General features: G+C 42.3%; 2 protein-coding genes across 3 annotated transcripts in view; both read left to right on the top strand.

The window, feature by feature from the left end:
* The first annotated feature begins 1,738 nt into the window (after positions 1-1,738).
* Positions 1,739-15,278, top strand: LOC113651811 (structural maintenance of chromosomes protein 1A). Its single transcript, XM_027160681.2, has 26 exons — positions 1,739-2,161; positions 3,388-3,576; positions 4,107-4,219; positions 5,153-5,356; positions 5,559-5,797; positions 5,892-6,150; positions 6,235-6,375; positions 6,469-6,551; positions 6,693-6,792; positions 6,924-7,031; positions 7,924-8,109; positions 8,309-8,488; positions 9,073-9,219; positions 9,309-9,446; positions 9,533-9,649; positions 9,728-9,834; positions 10,595-10,736; positions 10,834-10,979; positions 12,028-12,181; positions 12,287-12,397; positions 12,625-12,781; positions 12,876-13,030; positions 13,112-13,263; positions 14,197-14,266; positions 14,533-14,643; positions 14,735-15,278. Exons 1-26 carry the CDS (start codon positions 2,053-2,055, stop codon positions 14,813-14,815), a joined length of 3,699 nt encoding a protein of 1,232 aa, XP_027016482.1. The 5' UTR covers positions 1,739-2,052; the 3' UTR covers positions 14,816-15,278.
* Positions 15,279-17,630: 2,352 nt separating this feature from the next.
* The window catches only part of LOC113651829 (6-phosphofructo-2-kinase/fructose-2,6-bisphosphatase-like), a 13,523-nt gene continuing 7,608 nt past the window's right edge, over positions 17,631-23,545 (top strand). Inside the window, exons 1-3 of one of the 2 annotated variants that reach the window (XM_047807587.1) lie at positions 17,631-17,907; positions 22,012-22,137; positions 23,288-23,384. In XM_047807587.1, the coding sequence (XP_047663543.1) occupies positions 17,856-17,907; positions 22,012-22,137; positions 23,288-23,384 (275 nt within the window). In that variant the 5' untranslated portion in view covers positions 17,631-17,855. Of the gene's footprint in view, positions 17,908-20,604; positions 20,895-22,011; positions 22,138-23,287; positions 23,385-23,545 lie in introns of those variants that run through there. The other variant, XM_047807586.1, reaches the window with a different exon arrangement.

Raw genomic sequence — 23,545 nt, forward strand, 5'->3', positions numbered from 1 at the left:
TTTCCAAGAAACTACCGCTGAGCAACAACACGAGAGTTTCTTAGTAAGTGGAGAATTGCGTCATAGCAGAGACCGGAAGTGAACTCACTACCAATTGAGCATAATGAATGGGCTATTATTGATTTTATTTGTTGTTGTTTGTTCGTTTTGTTTTGTTTTGTTTATGCCTGTCGTTATGTATTTGTTTCCTCAAGTAACACTGTAAAAGTGTAATTATTATACAGAGTGTATTATGCTATAAATATCTAAATTAACACACACATAATGCACCTACTGGCATGTTCAGGAAACTGGAGAACCTCAGAGGAACCCATAAGGAGAACCTACAGATCAAGGTGGTGTCAGGATACAACGCTACCCGCTACATCGCCATATCATCCCATAGATTCATTCATAGACACTATTCATTACTCAATATAAACTATACAAACTATACAAACTATATAAACTAATACTAACTATAAACTTCACTACAGTAAACTTGTCTATAACCTTATCTATACTTCACCTCCATAATCTTATAACTCTAATCTTAACCTGAGTATAACAATCATATTGGAAGCTATAGCACAGTAAAACTAAACATGCTTTTTACCTTAACACCTAAATGTAATCTTTACCTCAACACCCGAACATTATCTTTACCTTAACATCTCAACATTATCTTTACCTTAACAAATAACCACAATCTTTACCTTAACACCTAAACATAATATTTGCCTTAACACCGAAACATAATATTTGCCTTAACAGCCAAAAATTATCTTTACTTTAACACCTAAACACAACCTTTACCTTAACACTGAAATGCAATCTTTACCTTAACACCTAAGCATAATCTTTACCTTAACACCTACCCGTAATCTCTACCTTAACATTGAAACGTAATCTTTACCTTAACACCTAAGCATAATCTTTACCTTAACACCTACCCGTAATCTCTACCTTAACACTGAAACGTAATCTTTACCTTAACACCTAAGCATAATCTTTACCTTAAAACCTACCCGTAATCTCTACCTTAACACTGAAACGTAATCTTTACCTTAACACCTAAACATAGTCTTTACTCTTTTCCTTAACACCTAAACATAATCTTTACTCTTTTCCTTAACACCTAAACATAATCTTTACCTTAGTAAAACTAATCCTATATATATATATATATATATATATATATATATATATATATATATATATATATATATATATATATATATATATATAAACTCAGCAACAACTCTTATCCACATCCTCTACTTAACATCATTAAACACAATTATAACCTTAGATATAGTTAATGATGTCATTCTTTCCCTGAACTTAACTTTAAATAAATTACATCTCAATGTTAACATAAACCTTAATAGAACTAATCAGTAAAAGTAATGTTAATGTAACCTTAACATCTTGTCATGTAAAGTTGCAGCCCTTTTATTATGTTTTAATAATAAAATCCAAACATTAAATACATTAAATAATGTATTCTAATCACATGACATTTTGGGGGATATTTTGCCATAATATATAATAAAAAAACTAAACATTTATAAAACTTTCATGTATTTAAAAAAAAAAAAAACATATTTGATATCAATACGACTTCATTTCGTTCTTCTATCTTGTTTTTTTTTTATTATTGAAATATCGCGAGACTTCACTTGGGCTCAGTTTACATTCTTAAGTCTCGCGAGATAGAATGCAGGGTGAGTTAGTAACCGTCCGAAGTCTCGCGAGAATGTACGATAGCTCTGTAGTAGGCGCGCAGACAAGTGTTTATTTTTCGGTATCCGCTGCAAGTTCGGCTGCTTTACAGCCCAAATAAACTGCAGCGGAACTTCTGAGACCTGTTTATTATTGTTGTGAATCAAATCTGTCGCAGTTTCGGCGTGTCTAACGTCGCTGTGATCATTGTTTTTATATATAAACCGTGCTAGTAGCGCTGTTAGCATTTTAGCTAACAGGCTAGGCTAAGCTAAGATAGCAAGGGAGCTAACGACGTTATATTTTTGTATGTTTTTCTGTATTTAAGTTGATTTCCCTGCAAATAAAATGGGTTATTTAAAGTTGATAGAGATCGAAAATTTCAAATCGTACAAAGGAAGACAGATAATCGGTCCTTTCCATAAGTTTACTGCGATTATCGGACCGAATGGATCAGGTGAGTAAAGTAGAGCAACAACAGAGCGTTTAAATAATAATCGACCATTAACTAATACACACATCTTTACATAGTATAGTTTATATTTACTACATAGTTAATTGGTTTATAGTTGCACTAGATAACTAAATAATCCATCAGTTATCAGCAACATGTTTGAGCTAATCGTCACACTCACTGTCCACTTTATTAGGAACACCTGCCCATTCATGTGGTTGTCTAATCAGGCAACGGCTAAAAGCATAACGTCCTGCAGATACAAGTCAGGAACCTCAGTTAATGTTCACATTTAACATCAGAATGAAGAAGAAATCTGATGTCTCTGCTTTGAGTGTTTCAGATACTGTTGATCTCCTGCTCAGATTTTCTCACACACACAACAGTCTGTAGGGTTTGAGATCAGCTTCCAGGAAGGAACTCAAATAATTACTTATCAAGTCAAGAAGTTTTATTGTCATTTCAAACATATATAAATGTTGCGGTACGTACACAGCAGAATGAGACGGCGTTTCTCCAGGATTGTGGAGTTACATAAAACGAAGACAGGGCTATAAGGACTCAGTAAGTTAGTCCTAGACACATAGTGTATCTGTACAATCTGGTGCAAACGGTGCAGGACAAAAGACGGTGCAGACGAAAAGTTACAAGACGATAAACAGAAACAGCGCCGATCGATCAGTGTAAATACTGTAAGTTTAGACTATATTGCATGCATTATTGCATAATACTAGTATTGAGTAGCAGCAGGTCCCTGAAATAATGCATAGGATTTGTGCAAAAACAGCAAACGACGGAAATGTTGTACAGTATGTGCAAAACGACGGAAACGATTAGACAGTGTGCAAAAACAGCATGTAAACAAACATCGTAACAACACTGATGCAGAAAAGCATATCAGCGTGCACAAAACGTCCAGCGTCCAGGTGGGTGAGCTTCGGCAGGTGAGGGCCGTGTAGTTATGGTGAGTCTGTGCCAGCGATGTTGTCAGATTCTTGTCCTTAGCTGACAGGAGTGGAACCGTCTGCTGTCGTTGTTCATCAAACATCGAGGTTTGGGGTTTTGTACGTGCTGAGATGTTTTTCTGCTCGTCTTGGTTCGAAAAGAACGATTATTATCAGAAAGCGGAAACCTTGTGTTAAATTGTGAAGTTGATTTAAAAACAAGTGTGCAGGCAAACCTTTTGATTATAAGCCCCGCCCCTAAACAAACCTTTTTTTTCTCTTCAGGGAAGTCGAACCTCATGGATGCCATCAGCTTCGTGCTGGCGGAGAAAACTAGCAACTTGCGTGTGAAAACGCTTAAAGATCTGATTCACGGTGCGCCCGTGGGGAAGCCGGCGGCTAACCGGGCTTTCGTTAGCATGGTGTACCAGGAGGACAGCGGAGAAGAGCGCTCTTTCACCAGAGCCATCATCGGTGAGGCGATGAGGATTACGTCACACGTACACTCGTGTTGTACAGTCAGTGACGTCGCGCTAAACGTCTATGTTAATAATCGTGTGGTCTGAACCCCATTAGTTATTCACTGTTGATTTTGTATCTTTTTTTATTTATTTGATCAATTATAAAGCCTTGAAACAACTGCTTTGGGAAATATTTTTATGACCTGTTAAAAGGAAAATAGAATAAATTATTTGTACTATAATAAATTAACAATAGAATTAAGTTAAAATCGAAGAATATCTGCTAATCAGAATGAATGAACTAAATGAACTCCCCATTAATTCCCCATCACTCTGTCTGTTTTCCCTCCTCTTCTTTTTCTATCCCTTTTTCTCTCCCCACTTTTTTTGCTATTTCCTTTTCTCCTCCTTGCATTTCCTCCACCTCATCATCCTCTTTAACATGTTTTTACCTCTTTCTCTCTTTCAATCTCACTCTCTCTCTCTCTCTCTCTCTCTCTCTCTCTCTCTCTCTCTCTCTCTCTCTCTCTCTCCGACCCACAGGATCCTCGTCAGAGTATCGCATTAACAGTAAAGTTGTGGGATTGCCCGAGTACAGCGAGGAGCTGGAGAAACTCGGCATTCTCATCAAGGCCCGGAACTTCCTGGTCTTCCAGGTCAGATTCGTTTAACTGTGCACACTTTTATTTATTATTATTATTATTATTAGGAATAATTTCTTTCCTAATTTTATTAGGGACTCATTCATGCATTAAGGCCATCCTTAAAAATACTCTTGTTTGCCGTAACCCGACCGACCCTGTCAGTTTAGGACCGACTCAATTTTTTTATAGATTTTTTTTTGCTTTTAGCCCGACCGACTCGCCGGTCGTAAATTTGTGTTAAGACTGATTTTTTTTTTACTCTTCAAACAACTAATACAAAAGCAATAAAATAATAATAATATTTTAGTAAGTATTGTAAATATATAAATCGGCCTACATACAAAGGAAGGCTACGTTCTTTCTTTTAAATAAAAACCCGTGACATCATCTATGTTTACACTGTCGGTTACCGGATGTCACACTACGGCCTGTGCGTTCGCTTCGTCTCATTCTCTCGTTCACTGTCAGAGACGACGGTTCGCGCTCGGTAACGATGGCTGCAGCTGCAGTAAACAAAATGTTTGCGGTCACCGTTCAAACTCGTACGGGTTCGGGCGCCATAATACATCTAAAACAACATTAAAACAGCTCGACACGCATTAACTTGGCACGAAGTCCTGGAAAAACTGTCCAGCATCAAAATAAGGTTCGCGACGATGCGCCCGAAGGCACGGGTTGAAGACCCAGTCAGTGACGTCACGATATGCTAATTTGTTTAAAGTTATACCTACGTAATCACCATCACCAAAATTGTACTTTTTTTTTTACATTGAACCTTAAAAAATATAAATATAAATATATAACTATATTTTTAAGGATGGCCTGACACGATCATGCGTGAGCAGAACATCGCATAACATCATTCATATACATCTCGAGAGCTGTAGTTATGGTCCAACATCCCAATGATGCAGAAGACAAACCTGTCGCTGTCTTGGCTCACAGGGTGCAGTGGAGTCCATCGCCATGAAGAACCCTAAGGAGCGAACGGCTCTGTTCGAGGAGATCTCTCGCTCCGGCGAGCTGGCGCAGGAGTACGAACGGTGCAAGAAGGAGATGGTGAAGGCCGAGGAGGACACGCAGTTCAACTACCACCGCAAGAAGAACATCGCTGCCGAGCGCAAAGAGGCCAAGCAGGAAAAAGAGGAGGTTAGAAAATGGTCCTGAACAGCAGCGTTATGGAGATATGTTGTCGTTCCTATATGAACTCGTCGTTTCTTTCGTGGGAAGATTCGACAAAGATAAACCTAGATGTTTGTGTGTCTGTAACATTTATGTGCCGAGTCTCCCGTGTCAGCGCTTTGTAACAACCAGAGCGGTATTTTAAACCCCACATCCCCCCCACCCCCAGGCCGAGCGATACCAGAGGCTGAAGGATGAAGTCGTGCGTGCGAACGTCCAGATGCAGCTCTTCAAGCTCTACCACAACGAGTGCGAGATCGAGAAACTGAACCGCGAGCTGACGCAGCGCAACAAAGAGATCGACAAAGACCGCAAGCGCATGGACCGCGTGGAGGACGAGCTGAAGGAGAAGAAGAAGGAGCTCGGCAGGATGATGAGAGATCAGCAGACGGTGGAGAAAGAGATCAAGTGAGCAATTTTAGCCCAGGGATTAAACACACGAGTAGCTTTGGCAGTAAGTATTCACCGGTTAGTGATGACGGTTTGTTTCTCCCGCTCAAAGAGAGAAGGACGCGGAGCTGAACCAGAAAAGGCCGCAGTACATCAAGGCGAAAGAAAACACGGCTCACAAGATCAAGAAGCTGGAAGCCGCACGGAAATCCCTGCAGAACGCCCAGAAGTGCTACAAGAAGCGCAAGGCGGACATGGACGAGCTGGAGCGCGAGCAGAGAGCCGTGGAGACGGCCAGGCAGGAGTTCGAGGAGCGCATGGAGGAGGAGGCACAGAGTCAGGGACAGGACCTTCAGCTCGAAGAGAACCAGGTACCTCACCGACTTATACACAGTTTACTTTTTTTTAGCTTTAAGTGTTTATCCGCTAACGTCCGGGATCCGTTTGCGCCCCAGGTGAAAGCGTACCACCGTCTTAAAGAAGAGGCCAGCAAACGAGCCGCCACCCTCGCCCAGGAGTTGGAGAAGTTTAACCGCGATCAGAAAGCTGACCAGGATCGCCTCGATCTGGAGGAGAGGAAGAAAGTAGAGACGGAGGTAACCAGAGGATACGTAGCACTCGGAGTCAGTAGGAAAAGACCTCGTGCGTCTCGGCCGGCGGCTTTACTAAGGTTCGCGTTCTCGTTGCAGGCTAAGATCAAGCAGAAGATCAGAGAGATTGAGGAGAACCAGAAGCGTATCGAGAAGCTGGAGGATTACATCACGACCAGCAGGTACACGACCAAACTTTTGGAAATCCAACACAAGATTTCTGTACGTTTCCGTTACAAATATTCACACGCGGCTAGTTTAGAGTCGTCCGTCCCGGCGGGCAGCGAAGCGTCTTGTCATTTTGTTCGCCTCCTGTTTTACAGACAGTCTCTGGATGAACAGAAGCGGATGGAGGAGGAGCTCACGGAGGAGGTGGAGCAAGCCAAGAGGAGGATCGATGAGATTAATATGGAGCTTAATCAGGTACACCGTAAACACCGCCTAGCGTTCAGCTCTCCGTCGCCGTTTAAACGCGTCCCATCACTCTACCGAAGGAGGGATCTCATCAAGGTGGGGGTGTGGTGGTGTTTGTTTTTTCTCTTTTCCGTACACAGGTGATGGAGCAGCTCGGCGACGCTCGTATAGACCGACAGGAGAACAGCAGACAGCAGCGCAAAGCCGAGATCATGGAGAGCATCAAGAGACTCTATCCAGGCTCAGTGGTAGGTTTAAACTGCTGAACTCGGGTCGTTCCTGACCAAGTGGCGTTTCTGTGGGTAGAGATCTGATATTACACGTTTATAACATATAAGGGGCTTTTTACACCTGGTCACTTCCTGCGTTTTCTGTGATCCGATATCTACCCGACGGTAAAAAGACCAGGTCTAAATGCCCTCCGAAATGTTTTGGAGACTGATATAAATCCGATGGTTCAAACCCCTTCAGGAGGTGGTCTGGGACGCGTTACAGATGAAACTGGACAGGTGTAAATGAATGTGGTTGTTCAAGCCACATACGTCAGCGCTATACTCCTCCCAAACGGAACTATGTCACTCGCAGGTAATCTTTCACCCAGGCGTCTCGTCGGGTCTTAAAACGCGCTGCTGCCGCCAGCGAAAACGCAGCAAACAGTAAACGCTGTTTTTTGTAGCATAAACATCGTAACCAGTTTTTACGTCTTCTTTCTGATCGCGTTCTGAAAACCACAGACACCAAAGTGTGTTCTGTTACAATTCCCCCAGAAATGAGGTCAAATATATCAGCATTTTGGGCGGGAGTAGAAAGATCGGATCGATATCCAATTCGCCGAGACGCGTTAATGTGGTCTAATGTAAACGGTACAGTTTTAACAAATCAGATAGCTATCAGATCAGAGACAACACACGAAGTGACCGGGTGTAAAAAGGCCCTAAATTGAACGCAACACTGGTACGAAGTGTCTTAGAAATCCAACTGAAATCTTGGATGTATGAAAAAAAAAAAAAAAAGTCAAACCACAAGCGACACGAGCGACTCGTCTCTTTAGAGCGAAGGACATGCAGGACGGAAGGCATTGACTCGGTATGATCTACTATTAATCTAATCATCCTGTACATAATCGTGTTCTCCCTCCAGTACGGACGGCTCATAGACCTGTGCCAGCCCACGCAGAAGAAGTACCAGATCGCCGTGACCAAAGTGTTGGGCAAAAACATGGACGCCATCATCGTGGACTCGGAGAAGACGGGCCGTGACTGCATCCAGTACATTAAAGAGCAGAGAGGAGAACCTGAAACCTTCTTACCGCTGGACTACCTGGAGGTGCTTTCTGTAGTTTTGTAGCTGTTGTGAACTCAAAGCTCACAATGAATCCCTCTTTCTCTGAAGAGGAAGGAACGACACCTTCTTCTTATTATTCTTATTATTTATTTATCTATTTATTTATTTATTTATAAGGCGGATGTTTTTTTTTTTTTTTTTTTTTTTTTGATAAATCCGCTAATCGTCCCTGTCTCCTCAGGTCAAACCCACGGACGAGAAGCTGCGCGAGCTGCGCGGTGCCAAGCTGGTGATCGACGTCATCCGCTACGAGCCTCCGCATATCAAGAAAGCTCTACAGTACGCCTGCGGGAACGCCCTCGTGTGCGAGAACGTAGAGGACGCTCGCAGGATCGCTTTCGGAGGACCGTACAGACATAAGGTACAGATTACACCAAACGAGTCCGATTTGATCCGATACCGCATGATCTATCTATCTATCTATCTATCTATCTATCTATCTATCTATCTATCTATCTATCTATCTATCTATCTATCTATCTATTTATTTAATTTTTTATGCCCTTTATATTTTACACCTTTTAAAGTCTTGGGACATCCACAAATCAACTCTCATCCTATACGTCCTGTTAGCCGAGCTACAGTTCTACACATATTAGCATTTTGTCTCTCCCCCCCAGCCCCAACCCCACCCCACAGAGACATACTTTTTTTTATTATTATTATTATTTAAATCCAGAGCTTGTGTGTTTTTGTGATGGTTAATACTCTCCTAAGTGCTTAGTAAAGAGATCTGTGGAACTTTTAATCCTTCATTCGATGGACACAAAGGTTTTCTAGGGTCGCTATAGAAACGGTAACGTATTAGAACAAGCGTATTAATAAATTCTGCCAATTTAACACCGTTCACTGTTGCGAGTTTAATTCGATCAGATCAGATCTGAGACTAGTGCGTCTGAGAACCAACAGATCTGACCCAATGTCTTGAACCTCGGCGCTTCACAGACTGTGGCGCTAGACGGAACTCTGTTCCAGAAGTCCGGCGTGATCTCCGGAGGCGCCAGCGACCTGAAGGCCAAAGCTCGCCGCTGGGACGAAAAAGCCGTGGACAAGCTGAAGGACAGGAAAGAAAAACTCACCGACGAGCTGAAGGTGAAAAGTCTCGAACCTGTTACCACGCGAGGCCGAAACTCGAGGCGCCGACCGGGTGTCTGACAGATGTGTTGTGTACATTTGTGTAGGAGCAAATGAAGGCGAAAAGAAAGGAGGCGGAGCTTCGTCAGGTGCAGTCTCAGGCCCACGGGCTGCAGATGAGGCTGAAGTACTCTCAGAGTGACCTCGAGCAGACCAAGACTCGCCACCTGTCCTTAAACATGCAGGTAACTTTGTGAAGCGTCTGAATATTACAGAGCATAACATCAGGAGCTACGTTTAAGACGCAGACGTGTCGTAATGTGTATTTCAGGAAAAATCCAAGCTAGAGAGCGAGCTGGCGAACTTCGGGCCCCGTATCAACGACATCAAGAGGATCATCCAATCACGTGAGAGAGAAATGAAGGAGCTCAAAGACCGCATGAACTTGGTACGAGGAAAACCTTTAACGTAATAACGACGTTTCGAAGTCTTTATTTCCGTCGATCTAAATTTTCCCCGTTTTCAGGTGGAGGACGAAGTGTTTTTGGAGTTCTGTGAAGAGATCGGAGTGAGAAACATCCGTGAGTTCGAAGAGGAGAAAGTGAAAAGGCAGAACGAGATCGCAAAGAAGCGGTAAGTTTCATCACCAGGACTTAACACTTAGCCTGTGGACACTTATACAACACTCAGCTCCGCATTATCAACATGTTACTGTTCTGGGGTCGCAGTTAAAGGTGGGGTCTCCGTTGTTTGAGAAATGCTTCAGAAAACTGCATCGGGCTGCCAAACAAAACAAAAATCAAAACTAACGTGTAGCCAATGAGCAGAGAGGGGCGGGGCTTGTCGATATGGGTGGAGAGAGTGTTCAGTGCGCGTGTGTGACATCAGCAGAAAGCGGTTTTAACATCGACATGGAGGATAAAAACAAAGAAAGAAAGAAAGAGAAGAAAGACTTACGATAAGGACAAGAAGTAGGACGTGTTAATATAGGATCAGCTTTCCAGCACTGGAGAGAACTGAAGGAGCAGGAAGTTGGCCACATATTCACAGGTCGGAGTTTCCCGAGTCAATAACTCCTGAGCTAAACGCTGTTACTACACAAATAACACCTCTTTTCTATCGTAGTAATGTAGAGAGGCAGCTACAACCGCGTTTTGTGTAGTAACAGCGTTTAGCTCAGGAGTTTTTATCATTTTATTAAATCGTTTTCTCTTTCTTTAGTTTGCGTAGTTATTTAAATGTAATTTTCACGTTTTAATTTTCTAAGTTTCTAAAAAGAATTGATTTAAAAGTGAGAGCCAAATTTCCATATAAATTAATTAAATAAAAAAATTTATAATTTTTGAACAGATTAGTTTGATCATATCTGATTTAAATGTTTTTATTTTCTCAGCTTGGAGTTCGAGACCCAGAAGACCCGCCTGGCGATCCAGCTGGATTACGAGAAGAACCAGCTGAAGGAGGACCAGGAGAAGGTCATCATGTGGGAACAGACGGTGAAGAAGGACGAGAGCGAGATCGAACGACTGAAGAAGGTGAAGGAGCTTTTCTAAATCTCTTGACACCGTTAAACACAGAGCGCAAGTAACCCGATGTTTCACCGTCTCTCTGCGACCCGACGATTTCCAACAGGAAGAGCAGCGGCACATGAAGATCATCGACGAGACCATGGCTCAGCTTCAGGACTTGAAGAATCAGCATCTCACCAAAAAGTCAGAAGTCAACGACAAAAACCACGAAATGGAAGAAATTCGTAAGAAACTCGGTGGGGCCAACAAGTGAGTTTTTTTTTTTATATATATTTGTTTGATGACGTAGAAATGAGTAGAAGACGCAGCGTAGTGACGTCGGTCTCGGGAAGCGACTTGCGTCCTTCTCGTTTAAAGGAATTTGTAAACTCTATTTTGCCCCTTTTCCACCAAACAGAACCGGGTGCTGGTTCAGAGCTAGCGCTGGTGCTGGTTCGATGTTGGTTCCACTGGTGAACCTTCTAAGAACCGGTTTGCCTTTCCATCGGTTAGAGAGCATCACAGAGCCGAGTGTGACGTCACCGTATACGTGTCACGTTACACAGCGACGTTAGCGCAGCAGCGACAAACACAACAACAATGGCGGATGTCGCTTTACTGTTAATGCTCATGACTGTGAACCTACATTAACACCCAAACGCGGCGAATCCGACGTGTACGTGCGGCTCCGTGTAATCTGTATAAATGGAGGTTGTGATGGAGGAAGTACATAACGTTATTTTATCATTAACACAGAAAAAAGTTAGCCTTAGCTTGTAGCTACCTACTATCATGTGTGCTGATAATGTGTCATATCGCAGTAAAGTAAAAGTGTATTAAACATTAGTATACTTAAGGTACATTATCACAGGCGCTAACAGTAGCCCCGCCCACAGCCCCTACTTAAGGTACATTATCACAGGCGCTAACAGTAGCCCCGCCCACAGCCCCTACTTAAGGTACATTATCACAGGTGCTAACATTAGCCCCACCCACAGCCCCTACTTAAGGTACATTATCAAATGCGCTAACAGTAGCCCCGCCCCCAGGCGCTAACAGTAGCCCCGCCCCCAGCCCCTGGCACAAGCGGTTCTTTAAGTCTAGACCAGCAACGTTTTGGTGCTACTTCAGAACCACTTTTCCGGTGCTTTGGCTGTCGAAACAGAAAGAACTGGTTCTAAATTAGGCTCCGAACCTGCACTCAAACTGCCTCGGTGGTAAAGGGGCACTAGTTACTTGTTAGCCGAGCCATTGGAGCTTCTTTGCCAGCTCACTTTAAATAGTTATCGTTATTATAAACACGGCCGATGTGTTTCAGAGAGCTGACGCAGCTTCAGAAGGAAGTCACGGCCATCGAGACGAAGCTGGAGCAGAAGCGCAGCGACAGACACAACCTGCTGCAGGCCTGTAAAATGCAGGACATCAAACTTCCTCTCAGATCAGGAACCATGGAAGACATCAGCCAGGAGGAGGTAGGTTATTGATCCGGTCTCTTTGTTCGTATCTGCAGATCTGAATTAGTCAGTACGTTACGTTCAGTACGTTACGCCACTAATCGTTTTTCACTTCACACTCAGGGAAGCTCCCAGGAAGAAAGTCTGAGCAGCAGCCAGAAAACATCCAGCACTGTTTTAGCCAAAGAGGCTCTCATCGAGATCGACTACAGCAGTCTGTCTGAAGACCTGAAGGTACTTTTTATTTCTTATTTTTTTAACCAAATCGCTTCAGCGTCTCCTCTGAAACTTACCCAAAAGACACAATCTGATCATTTCCGAAATGTACTTTGACCTTTTTTCCTGTACTTGGCTGTGCAACATGAATTATAACGATATAATAAACGAGGCTGAAGCTGCAGCCTGGACGGTGGTCAGTCATCCAGATGAACTGTCATGTTCCTGTTGTCTGTGTGGCCCAGGACTCTCTGTCCGAGGAGGAGATTAAAAACGAGATGAACGTCCTTCAGCAGAGGCTTAACGAGCAGCAGAGCATCCTCCACAGGATCAGCGCTCCCAACATGAAGGCCATGGAGAAGCTGGAGAGTGTCCGGGACAAATTCCAGGAGACGAGTGACGGTGAGGGCTAAATCGGGTTCTTCGCACGGTTGCTCACGCGATTCTCCTCCGCCGGAGACGTAAACAATAACATAACGTTTTTGCACGTCTTCAGAATTCGAAGCCGCTAGGAAGAGGGCAAAGAAAGCCAAGCAGGTGTTCGAGCAGATCAAGAAGGAGAGGTTCGATCGCTTCAACGCCTGCTTCGAGTCCGTCTCCACCAACATCGACGAGATCTACAAAGCCCTCTCGCGCAACAGCAGCGCTCAGGTGAACACACACCACTGGAAGATCGAAGAGCGTGAAGAAATCCTCTGCTCTCTGTTAAACTTCCTGCTTATGTCATTACAGGCTTTTCTTGGCCCGGAGAACCCAGAGGAACCGTACCTGGACGGGATCAACTACAACTGCGTGGCACCCGGTAAACGCTTCAGACCCATGGATAATTTATCAGGAGGAGAGAAGACCGTGGCTGCTCTGGCTTTACTGTTTGCCATCCACAGGTGAGAAAGTCTGCATCATTAGGAGACTTCTCGAGCCTCTGAACCCCACCACAGGCTCTGTCTTAACGTGGTGGAAGCACCGTTTCTTTTAACTCCGCCCTCTTGTGCTACGGTAAATATTTAATGATCTCGGATTAAATGACATTAATGTCGTGGTTCATGAACTAGTTTTGCTCTTCGAACATCACGGATTTAACATCCGACATTCTACAGTTTTATTAAAGGTGGGGTCTCCGTTGTTTGAAAGCCAATGTTGACATTTGAAATCACCGAAAAACAAACACGCCCCTAACCCAAATGGTTCCCACCCCTGTTCTGATAGCTCCGCCCACACATACATACGTAACCCAGACAACTATTGCGGCGGAACCTGTTGGGGCGGTTGGCCGAGAGGGGTATTTTTATCAATACACAAACTCACTGAGTAACACTACGGTAATACAGGTGTGTTTTTGTAGTACTGTGTGTTGTAGCGTGAGGTTTAGCTCCGAACACCTTCAGTTCTCTCCAGCGCTGGAAAGCTGATCCTATATTAACACGTCCTACTTCTTGTCCTTATCGTAAGTCTTTCTTCTCTTCCTTTCTTTGTTTTTATCCTCCATGTCAATGTTAAAACCGCTTTCTGATAACGTCACACATGCGCACCGAACACTCTCTCCACCCATATCGACAAGACATGCTCATTGGCTAAACGTCAGTTTTGTTCGGCGGCCCGACACAGTTTTCTGAAGCATTTCTCAAACAACGGAGACCCCACCTTTAAAGTGCTCCTATTCTTCTTCTTTCTCTACTACTACTTTTATTACGTCCTGTTCTCCGTCCATTTCTTCTTCTTCCCCTTCCATTCCTTTGTTCACTCGACTCCGACCGTTTACGCTACACGGCGTCACAGAACCCTGTAAGTTAATCTTCTGACTCATTTCTCTCTTCCAGCTATAAACCTGCTCCTTTCTTCGTGCTGGATGAAATCGACGCGGCTCTGGACAACACCAACATCGGCAAGGTCAGTGTTCAGGACGCCGTTAGCTTTATCCGTTATTAGCCGAACTTCCCGATCCAGCTGACGCGCACGTACGTGTGTGGATGTGGTAGCTCAGTGGTTAAGGTGTTGGGCTACCGATCGGGAAGGTCATGGGTTCGGACCCCAGGTCCACCAAGCTGCCACTGCTGGGCCCCTGAGCAAGGCCCTTAACCCTCAGTCGCTCAGTTGTAAGTCACTCTGGATAAGGGTGTCTGCTAAATGGGGTAAATGTAAACGTTTCCGTGCAGGTTGCTAACTACATTAAAGACCAGTCCATCCAAAACTTCCAAGCCATCGTCATCTCTCTGAAGGAGGAGTTTTACACCAAAGCCGACTCGCTCATCGGCGTGTATCCCGAGGTCAGTGAACTCACGCAACTTGTACTGCTTTACTTCTCTCGTTCCGTTCAATAAAACTCTAACCGTCGCTCTGCGTCTTATTCACTTCCAGCAAGGAGACTGCGTTATCAGTAAGGTCCTGACCTTTGACCTCTCCCAGTATCCGGACGCAAACCCCAACCCTAATGAGTAAAGAAGCTCTCATCGCTTTGTTTTAAAGCTCATCTCTCGTTTTAAACGTCTCTCTCTCTCTCTCTCTCTCTCTCTCTCTCTCTCTCTCTCTCTCTCTCGTGTCCTTTTATTCCTCTTCTGTAACTTTTCTAGACATTTCCGACGTAGTTCTGTTCGTTTCTGTCGTCAAACCGTAATCACGATGAAGATGTCACATATTTTTCTCCTCTACATATAAAGTCACGAGCATTTTGATGGATTTGTATGAAATTTTTTTTTTTTTTTTTTTTTGTATTTTGTACGATCGTGTATTTCAGTGTAACCGATATGAACTTCAGGATGTTTTTAGCCATGATTTCTAGCTAATGATGGATTTTTCTCTCTACCCAGGATGATATTTCTAGTCAAACTGAAGCGTATAATTGTTTTTGTTTTTTTTCTGTTTTTTTTTCTTTTTTGGGACAATAAACTGTTTAACAAACCGAGTGAGATTAATGACGACTGCAACGTTTCCATCAATACGCAGATTTGCTCTAAACCTCAATATGATCATGTAAACTTTGTTATGAAAGTGACGGGACGTACGGTGACCCGTACTCAGAATTTGTTCTCTGTGTTTAACCCATCCAAAGTGCACACACACACACACACACACACACACACACACACACACACAGCAGTGCACACACACTCACACTGTGAACACACACACACTGTGAACACACACCCGGAGCAGTGGGCAGCCATTTATGCTGCGGCGCCTGGGGAGCAGTTGGGGGTGTTTGGTGGCTTGCTAAATGGCACCTCAGTCGTGGTATCGCCGGCCCGAGACTCGAACCCACAACCTTAGGGTTAGGAGTCAAACTCTCTAACCATTATACCACGACTGTTATTAAGGGCATGTGAAATTTCCAGCATGTGAAAAATGTCACCATATTTGTTCATATGGCGCGAGAGATTGAGGGAAAGATATTTAAATATATAAAAGTAATATCTGGGGAACGATGCTTAACTGTGTGAGATTTTCCATAGCAACACTAAATCCTTTTCTTCACCTTAACTGAACTGGACACGTTAATGAAATTCTTAAGAGGAAGCGTTTTAAGTTTTTAATCTTTTAATTAAATTTTTGTAGTCGGTCACATTTACCACAAATAAAAATATTTATATGCCTATCGCACATGTTAATCATTTTTAATGATAAAGCACGTTCACGTTATATCTGTTTTGTGTTTAGCCCCGCCCAAAAAACTCCATAAAAGGCAAAGGACACGAAAGGAAAAAACGATGACTAAAGCGCCTCCTAGTCGTGGCACCTGCTCAACATCCCTGTAACCAGAGCAGAACTATAGACCGTTGAATCCGGGGATGTTGTAGCCTAGTGTTTAAGGTGTTGGACTACCAATCGAAAGGTTGTGAGTTCGATTCCTATGTCCACCAGGTTCCCACTGCTGGGCCGCTGAGCAAGGCCCCTAACCCTCAATTGCTCATTCATTCATTCATTTTCTACCACTTATCCGAACGTCTCGGGTCACAGGGAGCCTGTGCCTATCTCAGGCGTCATCGGGCATCGAGGCAGGATACACCCTGGACGGAGTGCCAACCCATCGCAGGGCACACACACACACACACACACTCACACACTACGGACAATTTTCCAGAGATGCCAATCAACCTATCATGCATGTCTTTGGACCGGGGGAGGAAACCAGAGTACCCGGAGGAAACCCCCGAGGCACAGGGAGAACATGCAAACTCCACACACACAAGGCGGAGGTGGGAATCAAACCCCCAACCCTGGAGGTGTGAGGCGAACGTGCTAACCACTAAGCCACCGTGCCCCCCCCCAGTTTCTCAGTTGTATAAAAATGAGATAAAATGTAAGTCGCTCTGGATAAGGGCGTCTGCTAAATGCTGTAAATGTAAACGTAGACCACCTCCACCTCCTTTCAAAAGGTGCCATTACTTTCGTCCTAACTGTATAGTCTTATTTATGTCGATGTATTTTCAGAATCGTTGTGACCGAAACTCGCCGTCGATTAATAGCATGTGATACGATAACAACAGAGAGTGAGAATTATTTATAAAATTTTTTTAGACTTATGAACATCCCCTTGCATGCAAACGCTCTTATAAAAGATTTAAGAAAAGATCTGTTCGTATCCGTCGAGTCCTGACGTCTGGTATCTGACTCGCTCCCTTAGACAGAACATTAGACACATAAGATGTCAAGCTTTCCCAGCACGTTACGTTGCTTCCTCCAGGAATAGAGCTACGATATAAAAATAGCTCCGCTCATGAAATGTGAAGTCGGTCAGTGACCAACAGGGGGTTAGTAGCACCGACTCGCTCTCACCCGGTGCGTAGTGAGTCACGGCACGCGGTGTTAAATGAGTAGATAGATGACGCATATCGTTCGCGCTATTTGCGACAAGTTAAATGAAAATCTGACAGCAATGGATGAGTGTTGGATTCTTATGAGCTGCCAGAACAACACCTTTGATCTTTCTCTCTCTCTCTCTAAAGGAATAAAGCGCTGCTGCATCGCTCTTTATGTAGAAAGGAAGCAAGGGGAAAAAGTCCTACTGCACCTTATTTATTTATTTATTTACTTATTTATTTATTAAGGAAGTGAGATTAACACGCAAAGCTTCGGATTCAGAGTGGATTGTGTATTTAAGCACACGTACAGATGGTGTTAAAGTTTAACCGGTGATAACAACATGACTGGTTGTAGTATTAAGCATTATCACATGTCTGATCTACTTCCAGCACTTTCCTCACTTACTCCAGATCACTACATTATGTCTAAGGAATTATAATTTTGCATTAAATTTCAGTTTGGTGTTTGTTTCAATCCGGATGGAGCTGTGGACCCATTCAATGACGTCGGATATATTTACTCCAATCTGGCAACCGTGGCTATATCTGATACTCCTGTAGGCTGGGCAGCTTGTGGGGAGATTTGTGGATAATTATAAACACACACACACACACACACACTCACGCAGTGTGGCCAGCCGGTCACTTCACATCCACGTTGCTGTGCTGCACTGAAACACATGGAGAAGAAAAAGCTTGCACCCAGAAAGCGAGTCCGCTGTGAGAGCACAGGTGAGGACACCGGGAATTTGTGTACAGTCTGAGTTCTGATTTAAGGCTCAGATTTTAGCCGGCCACATGGTGACGGGGATGACGGGTCACTACGGATCACTACAGGCCTCTGATCTGCAGACATGGATTTACTGTGGTGACAATACAGCATGCACTTATTATTATTATTATTGTTATTATTATTGTTATTATTATATCTAATTATTACTATAATATTTCATTATATAAAAATTTAAGTAATGCCATAATAATATAAATTATATTACATGTTTTTTTATGTCTCTTCTTTTTGTCTTAAAATAAATAGCAAAAATTATTTAATTTAAAATTCAGTTAAAATGTACATTCAATAATAATAATACAAATAATAAGCATAATACTAATGATAGTTCTTATTATTATTAATAATATTATTATTATTATTACTACTACTATTATATATAGTTTCACTGTATAAAAAATTTAATTATGCCATAATATTATTACCCGTTTTTTTATTTCTCTTCTTTTTGTCTTAAAATAAAAATAATTTAATTTAAAATTCAATTAAAATGTACATTCAATAATAATAATACTAATAATAATAATAATGCTTATAATTAAAATGTACATTCAACAACAATAATAATAACAATAATAATAATAATGCTTATTATTATTATTATTATTATTATTATTATTATTATTATTAATATATCTAATTATTATATCTAATTATTATATCTAATTATTATATTAATTATATTTATTGGCGTGTTTATATTTTGAGGTACAGTTTAGTTATAGTGGTCTTTGAAACACTCACAGATCTAAATGCTGTCGATTTTGTAGGTTTTCTTCATGTTTTAAGGGATTTAAAGGAAACAAGGTTCCCTGGGTTTAAAATGACTTTTACTCCACGTACAGATTTGAAGACGTGACATCAGTCGAACACAGAAATGGCACTTTTTAGAAGTTATTATTTTATTTTAATGCTGATGCTGAGATTTCTTGAGAATCTTGAGGATTTCTCAGAAATATGCTTTATTATGCAGGTTAAAACTCGGGAATGTTATTTAGAGAAAGTTCACGTTGTTCGGTTTGGTACCTGAGACCTTTAAACTATATTTTGTGAATAAACACTAGATGTTTTGTGGAGATTATAGAGAGTGTAAAAACACGTCGTCTCTGACTGAGTGAGATTCGGAGACGGACACAATGAGACACGACGATTAAGTTCAGGATTGTTAATCTGCCGTTTAAAATGCCAGCAGTGTAACTGAGGACTCAAGTGACTGTTGTGAGTTAATATTTGTCTTTCACCGACCTAATACTCATCACTCAGAGATGCCAAGACCACTGACATGTGCTGCCAAGTTCCTGCAGCTCAGGTGTCGACTTACAGCGTTGCGCACTGTCCTGAGGAACGTCGGGGACGAGGAGAGAGTAGAGAGAGTTCACGTTCGATCCGATCACAGATCTCCCAGGAACACTGAGCACTGGCTTATCTCCTGGTTTTATACAATTCCCTGCAATCCCGCTCATGTCCGAGTGAATCTTAGCTACGTGTATAAACTACACAGGTCCTAGCATGAGGGTGACATGAGAGAAAGAGTTATTACAGATGTGGGTGTGGATTCTCGGCATTTTATAAAGTTCTGATGTAAGATGAAAGCAACTGTTACCTGATAAAACATCAAAGAAGGTTTATTGTTATGTGGTACAGTAAAAAGGGACAAAACTAAGTACTGAGGTCCCAGTGATAGCAGCCAAAAATATGTACCTTAGAAAAAATATATATAAATATATAAAAAATATATAAATATATAACTACAGCTATAAAAATATAACTTAGAAAAACTAGACTGGTGATTGGATGTTGGGAACGAACGGTGTTCAGTGATTGGACACTGAGTTATTGGGCGATCATGATCAGTGATTGGACGTTGAGAAACAATCATGATTAGTGATTAGACAATAATAATTAATCATGATTAGTGATTAGACAATAATAATTAATCATGATTAGTGATTAGACAATAATAATTAATCATGATTAGTGATTAGACATTGAGAAGCAATCATGATTAGTGATTGGACATTAATAATTAATCATGATTAGTGATTGGACATTAATAATTAATCATGATCAGTGATTGGACGCTGAGAAACAATCATGATTAGTGATTGGACGTTGAGAAACAATCATGATTAGTGATTGGACGTTGAGAAACAATCATGATTAGTGATTGGACACTGAGAAACAATCATGATTAGTGATTGGACATTAATAATTAATCATGATCAGTGATTGGACGCTGAGAAACAATCATGATTAGTGATTGGACGTTGAGAAACAATCATGATTAGTGATTGGACGTTGAGAAACAATCATGATTAGTGATTGGACGCTGAGAAACAATCATGATTAGTGATTGGACGTTGAGAAACAATCATGATTAGTGATTGGACGTTGAGAAACAATCATGATCAGTGATTGGACGTTGAGAAACATTCATGATCAGTGATTGGACGTTGAGAAACAATCATGATCAGTGATTGGACATTGACAAACAATCATGATCAGTGATTGGACGTTGAGAAACATTCATGATCAGTGATTGGACGTTGAGAAACAATCATGATCAGTGATTGGACATTGACAAACAATCATGATCAGTGATTGGACGTTGAGAAACATTCATGATCAATAGTTGCGCACAGTAAGATAACAAAAATGTTTCAGCCAACAGAGGATGTCCAAATCTCAGACTTTAGCCTTATAGGACAGGCCCCTAGACACATATACACACACACACACACACACACACACACACACACACACTCACACACACACACAATCCTCTGCTGGATAGATACCTGCACTTATTTGTGACAAAGACAGACATACACCTAAATGGCTCACCTACAAAGCGAGCTTACCCAGAATCCCCTGGAGAAGATCTGGGTGCCGTGGATGAACAGTAGACTGAGCCGAAGACGAGGGTGTAAGTGACATCAGAGCAATGTCTTTCTCATTCGCTTTCATTCTCTCTCTCTCTCTCTCTCTCTCTCTCTCTCTCTCTCTCTCTCTCTCTCTCTCTCTCTCTCTCTCTCTCTGTGAATTGGTTTAACTTTGGATCATTACTAGATCGTTAAATCCATAGAATAAAAAGGTTATAAATAAGAATAAAAGCTGTGAGTTTGGAGTTTGTTAATCAGAGAACACACACAGCTACATGACGTGTCCTTCTCACAGTGACCTCAGGGCCGTTAACCTCAGAGAGAGAGAGAGAGAGAGAGAGAGAGAGAGAGAGAGAGAGAGAGAGAGAGAGAGAGAGACGAGTTCATGGTCCTTTTTCTCACAAACACACACACATTTCCTCTCTACCAGTCCTGAGCTACTAATTGAAGTCACGTGTGTTCAGTTAGCCTCACATACACATACACACACACACACACACACACATCCACACACACACACACTACAGTTCACACAGTGTATTTGATCAGTTGCCTCTTCCTGATGTTCCCGAGCCTGTTTTGTGTCACCCATGTTGAGACCTGTGCCTTTTTACTGACGCTGATTTACAGCTGGTCTGAGAATTTGTCAGGACATTGTGGAGTCCAGGCTCGAGTCGAGTCCAGGCTCGAGTCCAGTCCGAATTATTGTGTTAATAATTGTTATTAATAATTGTAGCATCGTCTTTTATTTCACATGCAAATATTGACAAAATGTACAAAATCTTTTCCTGGAAAAAGGCTGTAATTATTGGTGCAGTTCTTGAATAAGACCTGAAAAAAATCAGGGATCGATAGAACACACACATTCACACTTTCACTTTCGTTTAAGACTCAGTCATGCTTCGATCCCCGTTAGCCCTGATCCTGGTCTTGTTCTACGGCCCTCGAACAGATCGTCTGCTATACAAGTCCCTGTTCCTGTGGTGCTATTATAATGTAACTTACATCAGGAGTGAAATAGGGCTCAAATATGCAGCTCTTCATGTAGAAATCCCTATTTCTTAGTTCTCGATCTGCTCTCATCAATCCCGCAGTCCACACGTTCTAATTTCATACGTGTTGGTGGTTTAATTTTAAAAAAATCATTTTGTCGTGTTCCAGCGTCCGTGCCGCAGTTCACAAACTCACCCACTATGATCGTGATGGTCGGTCTGCCTGCCAGAGGAAAGACCTACATCTCCAAAAAGCTAACACGCTACCTCAACTGGATCGGCGTTCCCACCAAAGGTAAAGAATTAAAAACATATCTATGGCATTTGTTGAATCTGTATATATATATATATATTGTCCTTTTCTTACCTATACAGGTAAATTCTCTATTTATTGTAAATGATATTTGATTCTGTTTGTTATGTCTGTTTCACAGTGTGAAACGATGCACTGTTGAAAACTTATGGCTTGTTGCTTAGCAACAGACACCCAATCAGAAACTGAACAGTGCTTCAGACTCAGATATCAGGTGAAAACCAGGACGTAGCTAAACGACGCTGATGAAAAAACTGTTCGGTAGATAGCGCCAGGTGTTGAAACCCGATGGGAACCTCACAGAATTGTGTTCAGGGAGAAAAAAGATGATAAGGTTGTGAAAGATAACATTTTTCTCTCACCGGTGGCTCATGAAAGTTAGAGATGAGCCACGTGTTGGATTAATCTAATCAGGGTTGATGATGCTGCAAAAATTGCAAATAAGAAGAAGACGGTTGCAGCAGGTTTAGTAATGTACGGTGTGAAACATCAGATTATGAAGATACTCAGTGTTAAGTGTTCATCCTGGGTAAAGTGTGAGCAGTGTGAAAGCTCAAAATACACAACCCAGGATAATGTTTATGATCACACAGTGAACTAGTGAAAATCCCTGAAGATTAACACTCACTCACTCATCTTCTACCGCTTATCCGAACTACCTCGGGTCACGGGGAGCCTGTGTCTATCTCAGGCGTCATCGGGCATCGAGGCAGGATACACCCTGGACGGAGTGCCAACCCATCACAGGGCACACACACACACTCTCATTCACTCACACACACTCACACACTACGGACAATTTTCCAGAGATGCCAATCAACCTACCATGCATGTCTTTGGACGAGGGGAGGAAACCGGAGTACCCGGAGGAAACCCCCGAGGCACGGGGAGAACATGCAAACTCCACACACACGAGGCAGAGGTGGGAATCGAACCCCCGACCCTGGAGGTGTGAGGCGAACGTTCTAACCGCTAAGCCTCCATGACCCCTGAAGATTAACAATAATTTAAAAAAAAAAGATACAATTTAGAATTTTTTTTACTACACTTATTTTAATATAATTTAAAGCTTAAACTGATGTCTATGATGAGCACTGTGTCAGAAATGTATGTGCTTGTTTCTTTCTAACAGTGTTTAACGTGGGACAGTACAGAAGGGAAGCCGTTCAGTCCTACAAAAGCTTTGAGTTTTTCCGTCCAGACAACGAAGAGGCCATGAAGATCCGCAAGTAAGAGACATTCACCTCACTGCTTCAGTCTCGGTTCGTCCTCTCCCAGTCCTCAATGTCACAATTCACAGACAGCCATGATTGGCTAGAGTTGCTGTGATTGACAGGTGGACCCAGACTATGCCCCGCCCACACAGAGAGCTGTAACGGTGTTAAACTGC

Source organism: Tachysurus fulvidraco, chromosome 23, assembly GCF_022655615.1.
Source record: "Tachysurus fulvidraco isolate hzauxx_2018 chromosome 23, HZAU_PFXX_2.0, whole genome shotgun sequence".
Lineage (NCBI taxonomy): Eukaryota > Metazoa > Chordata > Actinopteri > Siluriformes > Bagridae > Tachysurus > Tachysurus fulvidraco.